This window comes from Atheta coriaria, unplaced genomic scaffold, assembly GCF_025399875.1.
Source record: "Atheta coriaria isolate IRGN ID8LTWV9N9 unplaced genomic scaffold, Caltech_Dcor_3.1 hic_scaffold_5_pilon, whole genome shotgun sequence".
Taxonomy (NCBI): Eukaryota; Metazoa; Arthropoda; class Insecta; order Coleoptera; family Staphylinidae; genus Dalotia; species Dalotia coriaria.
In genome coordinates this window covers 8,439,618-8,457,540 of record NW_027045447.1, presented here as the reverse complement: position 1 = coordinate 8,457,540, position 17,923 = coordinate 8,439,618, and the positions used below count along the sequence as shown (strand labels likewise).

At 38.2% G+C, this 17,923-nt stretch overlaps 5 protein-coding genes and 3 non-coding genes across 9 annotated transcripts; 2 read left to right on the top strand and 6 right to left on the bottom strand.

The window, feature by feature from the left end:
* Window positions 1-85: 85 nt before the first annotated feature.
* LOC135792133 (DNA-binding protein D-ETS-6-like) lies at window positions 86-7,550 on the bottom strand. The gene is made up of 4 exons (XM_065302753.1): window positions 6,965-7,550; window positions 6,610-6,903; window positions 1,446-1,683; window positions 86-834 (listed from the first exon to the last, which is right to left on the bottom strand). Exons 1-4 carry the CDS (start codon window positions 7,548-7,550, stop codon window positions 507-509), a joined length of 1,446 nt encoding a protein of 481 aa, XP_065158825.1. The 3' UTR covers window positions 86-506.
* Window positions 933-1,005, bottom strand: TRNAV-AAC (transfer RNA valine (anticodon AAC)). Its single transcript has one exon. It is a non-coding gene; the product is annotated as a tRNA-Val (tRNA).
* On the top strand, window positions 4,067-4,138 carry TRNAH-GUG (transfer RNA histidin (anticodon GUG)). Its single transcript has one exon. It is a non-coding gene; the product is annotated as a tRNA-His (tRNA).
* TRNAV-CAC (transfer RNA valine (anticodon CAC)) lies at window positions 6,116-6,188 on the bottom strand. Its single transcript has one exon. It is a non-coding gene; the product is annotated as a tRNA-Val (tRNA).
* A 2,367-nt stretch (window positions 7,551-9,917) lies between the features above and the next one.
* LOC135792999 (uncharacterized) lies at window positions 9,918-11,235 on the bottom strand. The gene is made up of 3 exons (XM_065303838.1): window positions 10,749-11,235; window positions 10,329-10,687; window positions 9,918-10,238 (listed from the first exon to the last, which is right to left on the bottom strand). The coding sequence occupies exons 1-3, from the start codon at window positions 10,785-10,787 to the stop codon at window positions 10,037-10,039; spliced, it is 600 nt and encodes a 199-aa protein (XP_065159910.1). The 5' UTR covers window positions 10,788-11,235; the 3' UTR covers window positions 9,918-10,036.
* Window positions 11,236-11,367: 132 nt separating this feature from the next.
* Window positions 11,368-17,763, bottom strand: Iswi (Imitation SWI). Of its 2 annotated transcripts, none has more exons than XM_065303833.1 (4): window positions 17,655-17,763; window positions 14,181-14,777; window positions 13,344-14,117; window positions 11,368-13,282 (listed from the first exon to the last, which is right to left on the bottom strand). In XM_065303833.1, the coding sequence occupies exons 1-4, from the start codon at window positions 17,673-17,675 to the stop codon at window positions 11,657-11,659; spliced, it is 3,018 nt and encodes a 1,005-aa protein (XP_065159905.1). In that variant the 5' UTR covers window positions 17,676-17,763; the 3' UTR covers window positions 11,368-11,656. The 2 variants fall into 2 exon arrangements, with proteins under 2 accessions (XP_065159905.1, XP_065159904.1); XM_065303832.1 differs by lacking the exon at window positions 17,655-17,763 and adding an exon at window positions 14,998-15,391.
* On the top strand, window positions 15,471-16,363 carry LOC135793000 (uncharacterized). Its single transcript, XM_065303839.1, has 2 exons — window positions 15,471-15,610; window positions 15,671-16,363. The coding sequence occupies exons 1-2, from the start codon at window positions 15,602-15,604 to the stop codon at window positions 16,190-16,192; spliced, it is 531 nt and encodes a 176-aa protein (XP_065159911.1). The 5' UTR covers window positions 15,471-15,601; the 3' UTR covers window positions 16,193-16,363.
* On the bottom strand, window positions 16,184-17,293 carry Rpi (Ribose-5-phosphate isomerase). Its single transcript, XM_065303837.1, is given in 2 exon segments — window positions 16,184-16,421; window positions 16,424-17,293. Coding segments are annotated over 2 exon segments (732 nt in total). The 5' UTR covers window positions 17,109-17,293; the 3' UTR covers window positions 16,184-16,374.
* Window positions 17,764-17,923: the final 160 nt, after the last annotated feature.

The window sequence follows — 17,923 nt, the reverse complement described above, 5'->3', positions numbered from 1 at the left end:
GTCAAAATTGTCAATTTAGGTTATGTTCCAGTTAAGTCTACTTAACGCAACTTATCCAAAATGGTGGAAACTACTCATATGTTAATTTTATTCATTTATTTTTTATGTACATGATACATCTACAGTGTTTTCTTTACTCTTAGTCGTCAACATTTGATTTCTAGTTGTTTCTAAAAACTATGTACAAAATTTATACAAACGTTCACTGGCTCGTCAATCCCCAAAGAATGTACAATTACAACTAACATTTTTATATTTCATATAGGTAAATCAAAAGTGCCCGACATCCCAAACTGCATCGCATTAATATTTATACTTAAGTATACTTATCGCAGTATTAAATCAAGGGTCACACCCTGAAATGCTAATACTTAAGTATACCTATGCTCTAAAAAGGAACAAAGAAAAAACAGGAAAACAAGTAGACTTAAATATTAAGCAACATTAAATGCTATAAAATGCTATAAACAATGTGTTTGTTTATCGTTGAGATCACATTAGTTGAATTAGTTGAATGGTGGCCCTCTGGGGTCGAACCCAGGTGAATAGGGCCAGTAGGTAGACGCAGGGAACAATGAACTTTGACTGTGTTGAGTGCCTGGCGGAGGAGGCAATGGAAGACCTGGCAGTTTCCCTGCAGCCGATGAAGTTGTCGTTGGGTAGAGAGCTGTGCCTAGTTCACTTTGATGGGTTTGGTATTTGTGATAGGGAGGTAACATATCACCTTGGCCTTGGGCCTGTGCTTGGCAAGCCGCCATTAGACCATGGAAGTCAAATTTGTAGGCGTAGCGCTTTCCATGGACTTTTGACATTATGTTTTTGTCATAGTAATATCTGCAAGGAAAAATATTTTATAAAATAAAAAGAAGTAAATTTAGGTTTAGTTATTGCGTTAAAAAACAATTTTTTATAAGAAGAAAAGTAAAAAATAATGTTTCCGCCCGGGATCGAACCGGGGACCTTCTGCGTGTTAGGCAGATGTGATAACCACTACACCACGGAAACATGATACCTACTATAGGACAGTTAGAAATGTTGAAATTTTTAATAAGTTATTTCTAAATTGTTATTAAACAAATAACAATGAGTAATCAACTTGGTCTGCAACATGTAAATGGTAAATTAATCATAAACTGACAAAATACCACAAACAAATGTGTTTATTCACGAATATTTCATGATTCAACATAAAAAGATCTCGAAACCGATTTAATATTTGCGGTTTGAACATAAAATGGCTAATCATCTTGTTTGCAACGTTCCGCATCTAACCAAGGACACATAATAACGATTCTATCTCAGCTTAAGTCAGATTAAAACAGGATTAGCACATATTAAAAAACTGGCTTCATTAAAAAGTGTTCCGCGCGCCAATTTAGACTCGCATAGGTGAGGTTTACATAGATGTATTCAGGTGGGCGTATAAAATGGAATTTGACTCGTACCTGAGAGCGCGTGAGAGTTTGTCGTAGTTCATGTTCGGCTTGGACTTGCGCTCGCCCCAGCGGCGCGCCACCTCGTCCGGATCGGTGAGCTTGAATTCGCCATTGGTGCCTTCCCACGTGATGCACGCCGCGTTCGCCGAATCGCCGAGCAGCTCGAGCAGGAACTGCCACAGTTGGATTTGCCCCGACCCCTGCGCTACCAATCGCGACGATGCCGCGTTGAGGAGTTGATAAGGATCTGCAAGAAGAGCGAGACACCAATGTTCAAACCCACCTGCACACGGCCCGCACAAAGGCGGCAATTAATTCTACAATTACAGAATTATATTTTAGTGGTTATATTCGTAGGTGAGCAGGATTATAGGTATTTCAATTTTAGAATAGCTGGAGAAGAAGAAGGATTAATGATGATTATGTTGATCAATTGGATTGTTATTTCTTGGAGATTAGTGATTCATTGTAGATTGGAATGTTTGGTATGAAGGAGGAATGAAGGATGTGTTACCGTTATAGATCATGGTAGCGTGATGAATTTTATGATGAACTGGAGATGAGCGAACGGACGCGAAACGTCTGGCGACCAGCAGATCTTCAGGCGTACATCCCGGCAGCCTCCACATGGCCGCCATTAGATTAATACATTGTTTATGAGACAACAGTAACAAAAATCCACAGAAAACACTTTTTGACACAATTTACACTTGAATTGCAGTTTTTCTTATTATATCTTAACGAAATAACAATTTTTCACTTTTTTAATTACCACAAAAGAAAACTCAAGGAGTTTTGCTTGTTATTTTACATGGCAACACTTGATCATTTGTAGATACTTAATTCGTGCAGAAACATGATGTTCAAAGAGATAAATACTTAGATATCAGATTGTGTGAGTTGACCGACCGGAGGTCACCACGCAACTGATAACAGAGTGGTGGTGGTGAGGAAACGACGCCGGCCGATGGACCAAAGGGGCGGCACAACGCCGTCGCGCGTCGCTTTCATTCACCCTATCACGCCCACATTCTTGAAGATGAGGTTTTTAGCACTTTGATATTTCTCAGTCTTACGCACTTGAAACGTAGGTAGAAAATTAGTTATTCAAAGTTTTAGATTATTAACCTATCTTGTTAATACTTGTAAAAGAGTTGCAATTGAGATTTACTTGCGATACCTGTAATTTTATAATTTAGGATAAGAACAATTAGAAGGATGTGGCAGTAGAACTGGTAGGAAATGCTCCTGGAAACCAACTGGAAAGTGGAAGGAAGCAAGGAAAGAACATTGATCTTCTCCTTTCTACTGTTTCCTTCCTTAGAAAGTTTTGAATAAGTACTTTTCCAATTTTTTCTACGTCTCATTGAAGACGATGCAAAAAGAGAAGGTTAAAAGAGAGAGAGAAATAAAGAAGTTAGCTAGGGACAATGAACTAAATAGATAAACATTTTTTAAAGTAATCCTACTGATCAAGAGCTATTTAAGGACCTTAAGAACCTAAAATAAATTATAAAATGACATTCTCAACATTTATTGATTTGATTGATGGTTTATTACATAATTTGACTAGGTTTTCTATTAAAAATGTCTTTTTCTTAATATTTCCCAAAAATACTGTATTATGAAATTATGAAATTACATAATTTTTTAAAGGATTAATTAACTCCTTAACATTTTAGAGTAAGAGAAGACATAGATAATCTGATGTCATGTTCTGGAAGCACTAAAACTGCATAGCAATCAACCAAAAACCAATTAGAATCAAATCTACTTGATATTTCTTAGTAAACTCGTAAGAAAATTCAAATTCGAAAGAATAAAGTTAAAAAGAAAAATCACTGTCCGTGAACAATATCTACGACAATATCTTCTCAAAAATTCAATAATATTCATCTCTGATGATAAAAACTTTAAAGGTAAACTCAAAGTCTCGAAGACTTCTTAGTGCCACGTTGCAACCTCTGCCAGTGTGTTTGCCACCGGGATTACCTCCCGTCGCTCAGCGGGAGAGCATCTACAAGTCTAATGCAAGCGCGCGCGCGTCCCGAAACGTTGATCCCGGATTTCTGCCGCTCTCCTCAGCCGTAGGCCGGCAGTTCCGAAGGTTTGAGGTTCACGACATCCGCGGCGACGCCGCCCGCCGGCAGGAATATTGCTTTATTCAACGATATCCGCCCCCACTAAACTATTAACTTTTTTTATATCTTTAAATTTAATTTGCCATTTTGCCTCAAGGACCCTACCCAAAAAACAAAAAAAATACAAGTGCATATAAATCTTACTTATCACATTTTATCAGTGCAAAAATTAGTAAAAAATGTTTTTTTACTGTTTGCACATGCGGATGGTATTGATAAGAGGTGTGTACATTGCATATATACAGGGGGAAGCAGAAAACTCATAAAAATCACATTTTTCCGATAAAACAGGAAATAAAATGAATTAGAATGAAATATAAACAGGTTTTCTTATAGTTTACTTAGTCAAGCAAGTCTTGCAGTTGGAGTGAAATGAAAGTCTTGAGTACCTGGCCAACTGGACGTGATTAAATCGTTCCGCTCTGATTAATCGCACGACTTTCATTTCGAATGCGCTCCGATATAAAACCCGCTCAACAATCTCTAGTAGCCGTGATCGTCTAGTGGTTAGGACCCTACGTTGTGGCCGTAGTAACCCAGGTTCGAATCCTGGTCACGGCAATGCGCAAGCATTGTCACGGTAGAGATCCCTTTTTTATTTATTTAACAATAACAGGTGTATGTATACCTTCTTTGTTTTGTTGTTTTTAATTTGAAACTTCTTTGTTCAGTGGATTTTTTCTTCTCCTGGTTAATCCGTGTGGAAACACTTAAAAGTTTAATTACACGCCGCAGCACGCTGGTCGGGAGGTTAGCAATAAATAACTTAGCGAGCGCGATGCCGGATAAACCCCGGCCACGGGGGCGGTTTATCCGCGTAATCCGCCCGCCTGTCTCATTATACAGCACCGCGGGTCGTCTCTCGATATTGTTTTCTTGATTACCTTCGCAAGCAAGCGCACAAACTGTGTTCACCATAGTAAAACCCGTCCAGGAGTCAGCCAACTCACCAAAGTGGGCAATAGATATGATAATCAAATGGGTTAAGTTTGGTTAAAGGTGTTTATAGTTTTTTAACCTCAAATTTTAACTTTTTAACCTAAAAATTCTTTGCTTAGTTCTAAAAGTTTAAATTTTTCTTTTTAAGGTGTGAATGTGTAAAAGAAAGAAATTTATAAATTTCTACGTGGTCTACGCGTAGATTTCCACCCGAAATAAGGAGTGGGGCAGAGAGGTTAAACGCGGTGTTTAGTGTGTGGGCCTGTGGGGTCGTGGCGTCGGGTCGAGTTACGACTTTTCGGGAGCGTTAGGTGCAAATCCCTCACTTTAAATTCAGCACGAGTCACGATATAAGGGCAATATATTAGAAGTCGCCCCGCCGCGCGCCAAGCTTTACCATCTCCGATATACACTCGTATAACTTGCGAACTTGCAACTTTGCCGCCTCCAACCTCTAAGGCCACCTTCGAGAAATCACAGTCATCATAAATTTCCAACATTCACACCGAGTGTTCCACAAGAAATTTACTCTCAAAAATTAACCATTATAGGTTATGTTTGGTAAAATATTAAATTTACTTTAAAAGTTTTAATAGAAATTGATATTTTCGGAGATATTTTGTGATTGTTAATGGAGACATTTGGTATGTTGACGTTTTCAATCTGTTTCTTTGGTTTTGGGTTGGTGTGAATGCGAAAGCGTCTCCTTCCGAGTTCCTTCCTCCAACATCAGCAACACTTCCGAGCGGGTGCGCTAATGCCACAATATTAATGATCGAAATTATGAATGTGAGGGGCGCGCCGGCACGAGTGTTTAATTGAATTATTATACGAGGCGCTGTCGTGCCTTTTGTTGGCAAAGTATAAATAGACAAGAGCTCATCGACCGATCGTCAACAGGGGGCGATCATTTTCAAAGGGGGAAGAAGACCTCTCCAACAATATAAATAAACCCTAAAAATGAATTCATACATCTCTACGTCGTATTTTTATAAATATAAAGTAATTATCTTCAAATATAACTTGTGAGGATTCTTTACTAGTACTCAAGGGGTTTCTATCAGTAACTGAATCAGTTATGTTTTTTCCTTTTTCTTTTTGTGTGGATAAAAGTAGTTTCCTTCATGTCTTGCCTTTTATTTATTCGCTTGGTGATTGCCTAGGTCCAGCTGGTCAGCGAACTGCGGGCGTGAAAGGAAGGAAACGTATAATTTCCTATTGTGCACCCTTCGACCTCAAGCGCGCCGAATCTATAGTAGTTTATTTACTTATAGGGTTTCCTGTTATCTCGGAGCGCATTCGTAACCGTGGCCCGTCGCGCCGGAGCTGGAAGTGTTTTTCAGCTATCGTGATCGCCGATCTAAATAGCGCAATAGTGATAATGACCCTTTCCGAATTGCGTCTATTACCTACCAAATGCCTTTTCTCTTTTCGCAAACTGCCCGACGATTTTTCTTTGTGAAAACTACTGGTAATTGAATAAAACTCCAAAATCACCAAAAACAACATAAAATAAATTTAAATTTATAAAAATTTTACAGAAAATGATTAAATTACACTTACTTAGAACAAAAACCACAAAATCAGTTTTGAAAAAGATGGTTCCGCCCGGGTTCGAACCGGGGACCTTCTGCGTGTGAAGCAGACGTGATAACCACTACACTACGGAACCCTTACACTACATACAACGATCTAACCTTATAACGCAACATGTAATTTCACTTTACCGCGCATATTTTAACACAATTTCTGCAGGTTATACCCACACATCACATATTTACTCGAATTAGAATGATGCTACGGTGAACCAACAGGTGAATCATAGAAAATTTCACAGGAATTGATGCACGCAACCGATTTACTACACGTTTTGTCTTTATGACACGTTGTGAAATGTGGCATTCACGTTTAGTATGCCACAATCGTTCGCGGATCTCCACTTTCGCAACTTGCAAGCTTCACCGTGGAAAAACCACTGATTAAAGATTCACTCCATGTACAGACATTTCATACCATTTATACAATGATTCTAAGAAGTGTTTATTTTATGTTCTTCATTCTTATTCTTATTAAAATATTAAGCAACTACTTACTTAAGTCAGAAGAAGTCGAATCTTCCGATTCTTTAGATGTAATTTGCAGTTTTTCATTGAGAGGACTTGAAGGTCTTCCGGTAACAGCATGTTTAAGATGTGCAATGTGCTTTGCCAGCAGTTTCCCTGCATAGGAATCAGCGCAAAGCGTTTCAAAATCAGAAGTTGATAAAAGGCACAAATCAACTCCATTTTTGGGGAACTTAGATGTAGGAATGTCTGTATCTATACAGAACTTTTTCTTACACCACTTTAACCATGAAAGGATGTTGTTAGAAGTCCATTCCATGGGATCTAATAAAAATTAGTAGACTTAAGTCACTTTTAAGAAAAGAAATTATCAGGAGGATATTACCATTGGGTACCAGGACCATGGCATCGTCCACATCTTGTTCCTCTTCATCATTACTGCTTGAATCAGAAGAATCCCGGTTGGATTTTATGTTATCCGACGGTAAACTTTCAATTTGACTTTGAAGACATGAAGGTCCTGCTTTAACAACATCTTCATCTCTAAATTCTTTATTTTTCTGAGTATTTGATGGTAACAATTCAACAAAATCACAGGAATCACTCGAGGGTGATGATGAAGCAATGTGAAATCGCTCAGCGTCGGCCAGCAGGCCTTCGAATGAATAAGTTTGGAAAGCTTCATTAAATTCAAGTCCAGATAAATCCGACGGAAAGCTCACACTCGCACTAGTCACTGCACTCGCGGTTGTATATTGTTTTTCCGGTGATGAGGCGTCCCTTAGAAAACGCGAATCGTCCATAATATCAGGCACATGTCTGAGCGCATCGTCGTCGCAAATATCCCGCACGCACACACCACCTGCAACCAAATCAAACACTTTGAAAGCGTTGGTGTCTTTTAAATCGCGCCCGCCACTGCGTGCACTCGCCGTCGCACTGTGGTGCTCGGTGTTCTTCTCGTCGATCATCCCGCTTTGCTTAGCGAGCCGATTTGTGATTCATTGCGATGAGATTCGAAAATTTCGTAGAATCTCGCAGTCGCAGTGAGTAATAATGTACCTACTTATTGGCGCCAAGTGAGTTGTTACTTAAGTAGAGTCAGAAATGAAGCTTAGATTTGGAGCACATGAATTGAAATGACGGAAATTTGTTTAAAAGAGTTTTAAGGTTTATAAAGTGGGTTTACCCAATGTATTTTTTGTTTTTTAGATGCAGAATCACCAATCTCAGGTCTGGAAGGCGAAGAAGGTGGGGCTTGATGCTAATAGCCGGATTGATTTTATTTTTAGACGAGCATATTGCAAAAAATGCAAGGATATTTTCGTAGGTCTGATTCATATGTTTTTTTAAGGTGCTGTAATGAAATAAGGGGCCATGTTGTCTTGGCGAGTGTTTTCATCAACAACAAGATGGCTGCTAATCACCAAACAAGTTTTTATCATTGCAATATGATTGGTTAAACTTAAATTACAAACACAAAATTGATTTGAAGGTAAACCAGACTTTCAAATTTTGTAAAACATAATAAATTACATCTTACATTACTTTATACCCAAATTAGTAGGAATCTGTAAATTAATGTTACAGTTTCTAAAAGATTAAAATCTTCTTTGGGATTTTACTTATAGGAAATCAAAGTTCCGATTATTTTCAGATTAACTGGAAGTCTGAAAGAAGTTGGAAGTACGATACTTCCAAAAATTGCGGTCGCCACGTTGACGCCGTCAAAGTCTTCGGTTCCTTTGGGTTTTTGGCTTTTGGCTCTTCGGGGGTCTTCCTTCCTGGTATTGTATAATAACCAGGCTTGCAAACAAGGCGCGCAAGTTTATATCAAAGAGGTGTTTGTGGTCCCTGACAGGATGGGTTTAATTTATGGCGCTTCATCTTTACCGATACAAAACAACAATTAAATAAAAAATAACAATTTTCGTTGCTTCCCTCGAAAGGAAAACTATAAGTACTCTTAATACACAACACTCACAATGTGTAATTCACATTGAATCATTTGCTGGGAAGTAGTAAAACTAAACAACAAATTATTTCCTCAAACACACATGATTACTATTACAGTTTACAAATTTTCATGTTTACGCATATGTTTATAGGAAATAGTGCAGTAAAACATGAAACATGATAATTATATATTAATTTTATTACTCATACGCGTGCCTAATGTGGTATGGCGCCTGTTAACTGATGAAAATAGAATTACGAAAGAAAAAAAATGTCTGCGGTTACACGGAGGGTATGAATGATGTTACGTTAGATATTCGCTCTTGTACTTTGGATAAAAATAATTACATGCGGTGTGCACGTTGTGCGTCCGGTCTGATTCACGCTGGTAGACATCTTGATTTTTTGCGCAGTCATTATTTCCGAAAGTGGCAATGTGTAATTTCCAAACATTCATCAATTGCTTGCAAAAGTTTCACACTTGCCTCAAGTTAAGTCAGATGCTGTGCGCTGTGCTAAGTTGAAACCAGATCGGCGCCGCGAGATTTATTTTGAGTTCTTCCAAGAATTGTCTTTGCAGGCATCGTGTATTATTCTTTTTTTGTTAAGTGGATAGACTTATAGATGTAATATTTTGCACAAAAACATCGAGTTATTTTTGTGTTTCTTGCTAGTCAGGTACAAAATATTTGTTATCATGCATTGTGTACAGTTTTTGGTGTTGAGATAAAAAATCAATAAACAAGTATTTTAGCAGATTCTAGTACTGCTTGCGCCATCTAACGATGAAAATTAAAGACTAATAGCAAATATTTATCTTTTTTATTAGATTCTGGATGAAAACATAATGAAAATGAGGAAAATCCACGAAAAACACTTCCCACGCTTTACAAACATAACAGAGTCAAAATATTTAGTTGTGACTCAGACTGGACATTGAATAATATTGCTAAATTACCGAGTACAAATAGTACGCTTCCGGGAATCTTTATGAATCAATCACATCAAGATGCTGTAGTTATTTATAACGTGCATTGTTAACTTATGAATGGAAACTGAGCTGAAATGAACTAAATTAGTCAAAAAACGTGCGCGGCCACACGGGGCCTATCGGATTTACTAGAAATTCTCATGTGACTCATCAGACAAGCGTTTCATTCACGATTCACACGAGTACGCTCAAGGCAACTCAAGGTGCTACGTTCATTCAACGTTTTTGGCGCTTTCTATAACAAGAATTCATCGCGGAGGTCTGTTACAAACTGGGGAGGATGCTGCATGCAGGTATCTGACCTGACCTGATCTGATTCACACCATAAGTATTTATGTATTTAAAGGAATATAAAATTAAATTAGGTTTTTATATAATTTAATGTGGTACAAAATATATAAATAAATAATAAATACATTAATACAATATTGAGTATTTACAGATATTTCGATTATAGAGAGCAGTCATATCTTTGAACATCAGCATAAATTATTTTATCTAATCAGTTTTTCACTTCAGTAATCCGGCCAGTCTGCTGCTTTTCGTGAAGTGGACAGTGCAGCCTGAGGGTACTTTGAATTGAGTATGCTTTAAACTCTTGTCTTTCTCGTCGTAGACCCACAATGGTATTAATCTGTACTGCTGCTGGCATGTTACATCATAACCATTGGGAAGACATCCAGTTTTTCCTAGTAATTTAGGTATTTCCTGCCTGAAAGCAAAAATAAAACAATTAATATAAAATTTAGGAAAAGATTAAAGTTTGGAATAAAATTTTTTGTTTAAAAGAAAATCAACTTACGTGCAAGCTTCTATGTAGACAGTCTGTTGAGTAGTATTACTTTGCACCACATACTCCTTGGACCCAAAACCAGTCGGGGCCCTTTTGGGTGTTACAGTCTTACTGATAATATGACAGAGATGCTCTTCATGCAGGGCAAATCTTTGACCCGTCGGTACTTCATAGTGTCGCATGTAGAACACAGGCAGACTATTCTCTTTCAATAAGTTTTGCACTTCCTCCGTAGGGTAGGTAGTATCCTCTTCACAAAAACTCTTGGTACAACTTGATTCTGAAGTGTATTTCTTAGATTTCGACTTTTTTGTTTCCCGTTTTCTGTATTTTCTTGGAGTCGGATGGCTCAATGTGATGGTAATATACTAAACAATAAAAATTTAAATTAAAACCATGAATATTTAAGATTTATATGTAGGTACTTACAAATATGGCGATGAGTATCAGTGATTTTTGCAGAAACATTTTGAAAGTTTGGTACTTGTCTATCTCGAGTATCAAAAGAAGGAATGAAGCATTTCTCTAAAATCGATCCTTTAAATTATGCATAATTGCGTCAGACTAAAGCCGTGACGATACTTGTGGTCAACAACAACGTCATGCTTCGAATTTCCATTTACCCACTTTGCTATGGGTGCTTTTCGGTCTGCGTCAGTTTGTTATGTTAAGCTGTGTTTATCCGACGCAGCATCATTTGCTTACATCTGATTCATTGCGCACAGTGTGAGCGTGTCCCAACAAAAAGATTCTTGTGCCACCTTGTAAAGATCACATATTACATCAATGCCGTGTTTGTATACTGTCAATTTGGTAAGGACCCTTTTCTTACACTTCAAACAATGGATTATATAAAATTTAGCCCAGCTTAGTCAGCTTTAAGTCAAGAAAGAATCGCAACAAGTATTTCTCTGCGTGAGTCGAGCAAACATCATTTTGAGATATAAAACAGCAAAAGCAAATATTAATAGATAAACCGAAGATATCAAGGATGACTAAGGAAGTTTGCGGTGCGACATCCGGTGTGAGAGTACACAAATCAAACGAATTTCATTTAAAACTAGCGTTTTATGAGAATGGGTAGTGTGACATTACCAAAATGCAACGAAACGCTGCACACATCGTCATGCATCGTCATACAATATGATTAAACAAATAACCTACGTCTACGTATTCCCTAACTACAAGTTAAGTGTAAATTACGCCGTAAATACTCAAAGGGTCTTTTCATATATTTCAACCACTTATAAATAGGTTGCCCCCGCGCAAATTAATAAATATCAATAAGATACAATCAAGTAATTGTGAGTTGAGAGTGAGAATCAGTTCTAATTTGTTCATTTCTTCTTCTTTTTCTTCGCGTCTGATGCTCCACCGCCACCCATCGAATCATTCTTCCTCTTTTGTGCTCCACCCTTATTGTTACCCTGAGTTGAAGTGTTCGCCGACTTGGGCGCTTTCTTTTTCTTCTCGGCGCGTTCCTTCTCTTCCAACTCTTGATTTTCTCGTTCTATTAATGTAATCAGAGTGTTGCAACGTCTTTGAAGCTCCATTGCCGTTCGGGATTTCAGGAACCAGTCGAATCTAAACTGTGGGGAACTCCTGACAGCTGCACGCAACTCTTCGTACACATTCTCTCGATCAAAGCCTAGTTTATGTAACATGCAAACCAAAAATCTGTCTTCTTCCTCCATGTAGTTTTTGCCTTTGTTTGTGCCGTAGGAAATGCGTAGTTGGTGGAACGGTGCTCTGTAACGACCCATTTTGGCCTCTAAAGCGCGTTTAATACTCGCACGGCGTTGAATTTTACCCTCGCCTTTTTCGATCTGCGCCATGATGCGATCAACATCAGTTAGTTCATGACATCTCTCCCAGAAAACAGCAGAATACTCCATTACTTCTTCCGGTGTCTTACCTTCAACTTCCTTTGCAATATTTTCAATATCATCACGTCCAAACTTCTCGTTTGCTTTGATGAACTGATTAAAATCACGTTTTGACCAGTTTGTGAAACCTTGCGTGAGTAAACTTTCTTTCTCGCCTGCTTCATCATCTGATAATGGTTCAGACTCATCAATTTTCCTTTGTTCTTCTTTCTGTTGTTTACTAGCATCGGGTCCAAGTTCTAAATTCTTAGGAACTTTATAACCTACCGATTTCCGGAAGTAGTAAATTTCCTGGTCCAAAAGCTCAAACAAACGCGGCGGGAAGAACTGGAAGTCTTGCACGATGGGTTGTTTTGGCGGACGTGGAGCTTTCGGTGCTTTGGGTTCAGAAACGCGCAAAGCTTCACGGAAATAAGCATCAACAGCGTAATTTGCTTTACGTTCTCGTTTTGGCGGCTCGATCCAATTACTCAGATTACTCTTTTGTTTATCTCTATAATCTTCACCCTCAAACTGATACAAATTCGCAGGTGCATCCATTGTGAAATTACGTAGAGAAGATTCACCCAATTCTTCAAGTTTCTTTGACAACTCTGCAGTTTTCTCTTCACCACGATGCAGAATATCATCGATATCCTCATCTCGCAGCTCTGAATCCCTAGAAGCAAACACATGATTCGCTCCGTGACGAATCATCTGAATCATTTCGTCCTTGTTCAATTGGGCAGTTTTGTTATCAACGAGGCGACCTTGTTGAATGACGAGTTTATCAAGTCGCAGTTTCACCTCGGCTCTTTCGATAATCTTCTCTTCTACAGTGTTTTCTGTGATGAAACGGAAAACTCGTACTTGTTTCTTTTGACCAATACGATGAGCACGATCCATAGCTTGAAGATCCATCTGCGGGTTGTAATCAGAATCGTAGATAATGACCACATCGGCGGTGGCCAAGTTGATGCCAAGACCACCAGCGCGTGTAGAGAGCATGAAAATGAATTTTTTACTGTTGGGTTCGTTGTATTCGTTGATTTGACGCTGGCGGTCTTCATGAGGGGTTTGACCATCTAATCTACAGTACTATTGAAGAGAATAATAAATTATTACAGATCCCAAGTGAGAAATTATGATAAAAACTTACATTAAACTGTCTCCAATGACAATAATCTTCAATAATATCCAACATACGCGTCATCTGTGAGAAAATCAGCACTCTCGACTCTTGTTCCAACATTTTCGGCAGTAATTTATCTAACACCACCATTTTACCACAGTTTGTCACCAAATGAAGATCTGTAGTGTACGGAGGGCCTGGTTCAGCCCCATCGAAGAGATATGGATGATTTGCGCATTTTCGCAGCTGCATGAGAATATTCTGCAGTCGCATCTTTTCTACTTTACCAGCACCATTAACAATATCAATATCTTTCATGAGAATCTTCGTATACCAATCGCGTTGCATTTTACTGAGACCAACGTAAACCTTTACTTCTTTCTTGGGTTTGAGACGTTTTTCTACTTCGGATTTCAAACGACGCAAAAGGAAAGGTTTGAGTACCGCATGCAAACGTTCGATAAGCGCATTATCACCGAAACAAGAATTAGTATTGAACCACGCATCGAAATCGTCAGATGAATTAAAAACATCAGGGAGGAGGAAATTTAAAAGTGCCCACAACTCGTGGAGATTGTTTTGTAGAGGTGTACCAGTTAACAGGAGACGATTTGACGTTTTAAACTCTCGTAGGATTTCTGAGAGTTTGGATTTTTCGTTTTTAATACGATGAGCCTCATCAATGATCATGTAGCGCCAGTTGAACTTCTTAAAGACGGATTTTTCCTTGATACACATCTCATAAGATGTAATACAGACGTCCCATTCGCCAGGCATCAAGACTTCTCTGATAAAAGTGCTCTAAACACAAATTTCATAATAAATAAACAAAAAAAAAATACTTAAATAGACATTAATACTTACTCTTGCTTCTTGATCACCAATTAAACACACTGCTCTAAGACTGGGACACCATTTGTTGCACTCAGCCATCCAATTAGCAAGAGTAGACTTGGGTACAATGACAATGTGTGGACTTGGAATGTTCTTGTAGTGTTTCATGAAACCCAGTAGTGAAATAGTCTGCAGTGTTTTACCCAGACCCATCTCATCAGCCAGAATTCCATTGATGCCATTGTCATACAGTGACACCATCCAGTTAAGACCTCGGATTTGATAATCGCGCATCTCGCCATTTTTAATATAATGCGGCGACGCATCAAAACGAATACTCTGCTTGGTTTTTGTATTGGTCTCAGCCAACAGCTCCTCATCTTCTTCTTGCTCAGTTTTTCTATGTCTGTGATCAGCTGCATCTTTGTCTTCCTTCTCTTTGGCTTTACTTGGGCGTCCTGCCTTTGGTTTTGTTGGGCTTTTAGTTGCTGGATTGGTCATGAAATGGGAAAAGATTTCAGTTTGCTTCAAAAGATAATCAAATCTTTTGCCTCTATCATTTTCCAGTTTTGCTTCAAAGTCTTCGCCTTTACCCCGGGAAGAGGTCGCATCAGATGATGATTCATTCTAGAAATGGAAGATATGAATACGTTAGACCGTTATTCTGTACTTAAGAGGTTAGGATTAGGATATTAAATGGAAAATAATGTGTAATAAGGAGTAATAGTCTCAAGAATAGAACTTAGGAGTGCTTAGTTTTATAAAAATCAGTGGCATTATGATGAGTAATGTCCGCGTCTTCATCTTGGTAATCTTGATCTTCAGGAATAACAATGGAAATACTCACGCTGGCTGAATTCTCGCCAGTTTCGGCGCCGGTGGTCTCCGCAACCTGCTCCTCCGCCTTGGACATGATGATTTAGATAATATAACTGGGCACCACGCCGGGTAGTTTGTATTTTTTGCGAAAACAATCTCGTAATGTGTGTTCACCGCTAGTTACAACCGTGGACAATACAACGCTATGATACAACGCGTCGTAAAGTAGTGGAATAGACGCAGATGGTGATGCCCGGCGGGAAAAACGGTTGTGTGGTTGTGTTCTCGCGAGAGCATTCACGGAAGCGCTGCTGCTTCAAGGGCAGAACAACGTGCTAGAAACACAGCAAAACTCACAATAAACAATTTTTATCAGTGAAGCATGTTGATATTTGTTAATTTAGCGACCTAAAAGTTTTAGCGCTATCTAAAAACTGTTATAAATGATAAGAAATATTCGTTGTTATTTTAAAGGCATTTAACTACCAGCGGGGTTACGTTCGGTGATCTTCGCGTATCATCGCATTTGAAACTGATGGTTAGCCAACCTAACATACACGCCTGACAGGATGTAAAACATTACAAGCACGAACAGTCAAAACAGTATTAAATCGATAAAAACAAAACAAATCATGGACAACGTAAGAAATACTTATTGTAATAAATATATTACTTGAATGCACAATATTTGACGTTTTTAGAAAGTATCAAACGTCAATTTCAAAGCTGGCATTGTCACTGCCACCAAGAAGAAATCTCTGGGTCCCAAATTTGAGTTAACCAAAGAACAAGAAAATGATATCAAAGAGGCCTTTGACCTCTTTGATACCGAGGGTAGCGGTAAAATCGACGCCAAGGAGCTGAAAGTAGCAATGCGTGCGCTTGGATTTGAGCCTAAGAAAGAAGATATCAAGAAGATGGTTGCTGAAATTGAGGTGGATGATGCAGGCAAGATGTCCTTTGAACAATTCCTCAAACTCATGTCCACAAAAATGGCTGAGAAGGACTCCAAAGAGGAAATCATGAAGGCATTCCGGCTGTTTGATGAAGAGGAGGAAGGAATCATCACTTTTGCCAAATTAAAAAGGGTGGCAACAGAGTTAGGTGAGAACATCACAGATGATGAACTACAGGAGATGATTGATGAAGCAGATAGAGATAATGATGGTAAAGTAACCCAGGAAGACTTCCTTAGGATTATGAAGAAGACCAGCTTGTACTGAAGCACAAACTAAGTTTATATTTATTTGCGAATATTTTTATATGTATAGGTTTTACAAAAGAAGTGGGGGCGCCATATTGGATTTTGGGCCGGTACCAGACCGTTATATGTAAGATGATCAATGTTTATGACTTAATTCTAGTCCTGATTAAACCTTACAGTATTTCTTTGATATTGAAATGTTTATTGGACTTTGACAGAACCATCAGCCAGTCCAAAATAAGCTTTTTAGCCATTTTGATGAATAATCCTGTTTCTACAACTCCAGGAATCATCAGAATGTCTTTATTAACCTCCTCCCAGTTGGAATTTTGGTTGTATTCTTTCCAATCTAAGATTAAATTACCATTATCTGTTACAACAGGACCTGCTTTTGCAACTGCCATCCTCAGATCCAGTTTTCCACCATACTTTTCTTCAATTCTTTGTTTTATTGGTTTGTATGCCATTGGTACCACTTCAATTGGAATTCCCTTTTTGTACTGATCTCCTAATTTACTACTGTTTTTTGTATAGTCAGCAATTACGATCATTTCCTTGGCGCAGCTAGCGACGATTTTCTCTTGAAGCAAACACCCGCCACCTCCTTTGATCAAGTTCATGGAGGCATCCACTTCATCAGCACCATCAATGCAGACATCTACCACAGGATCGATTTCCAACTCTGTCAGGATTAAGTTATGGTTGATAATGAGTTGCCGTGCTTGAAAACTCGTGGGAATGCATTTCAAGTGAAGTTTTTCTTCTTTCACGCGTTGGGCTAGTCTTTCGGCGGCGTAAATTACTGTTGATCCACTGCCAACGCCGACCACGCTGTTGTTTTTCACGTATTCATCAACTGCGCGATATGCAGCGGCTTTCTTGGCTGATTCAAGAGACATTTTCGCGAGGGATAGTGCTTGGCTGGTTAATTTCATGAGATAGAGGCAACACAAACGCGCGAAACACTGTTTGAAAGTCAAGTCAAGATCAACAAGTGTTGAGTTGAGCGCAGGCGTATAGAACTTGTCTATAAGTTAGATAAAGTGCTTATTGTTTGGTATTTGATCAAAACGCGGTAAATTGTTGCGCGCAAAGTTGTAGGTTATAGATAGACCTTGGTCATGTTTGAGTATCAAAATGTACTCAATTTATATCTTATATTTATATCTTTTGGAACCCCTTTTAGTCTATTTATGTATTAAATTATTGTTCTTCTATAAGCATAAGGGAAAACGGATTGCAAAACAATGCTTTCAGGTTTCTGATCCTTAAAATTCCTCCTCAAGATAAAGTTATTTTTAGTCTCCTTGGCATTACAAGTGATTTACTAGGTGGTAAAGGCATCCATATTGTAAAGGATTTTATGAATATGATAATAAACCCTAGATTACTCTTTTTTGCCCTCAACAGTAATGTAAAAGTAATGAAAGTATTACTGTAAATAGTTAAAGAATTGTGAAGATTTTGAATGTAAAACTTACATGTCTATATAATTTCTTCATTGCATGTATCAATTGAATCAAACACAAACAAATAATTATTTCTTATTTTGGAAATTTTATTAAACGTCAACTGAGTTTGGCATATTTATAATTTGTCTATTGGTAGCATTTTAGCATGACGTTCTAGATTTAATTTTAATTCATTCGAAAATCTTCCATAATAATCAATATTTGTATGTGAAAACGTTGTTGGAAAGCCGTTGCTTTAAGACAAAAAACACATTTCTGCTGTTGACACACTGTATGAT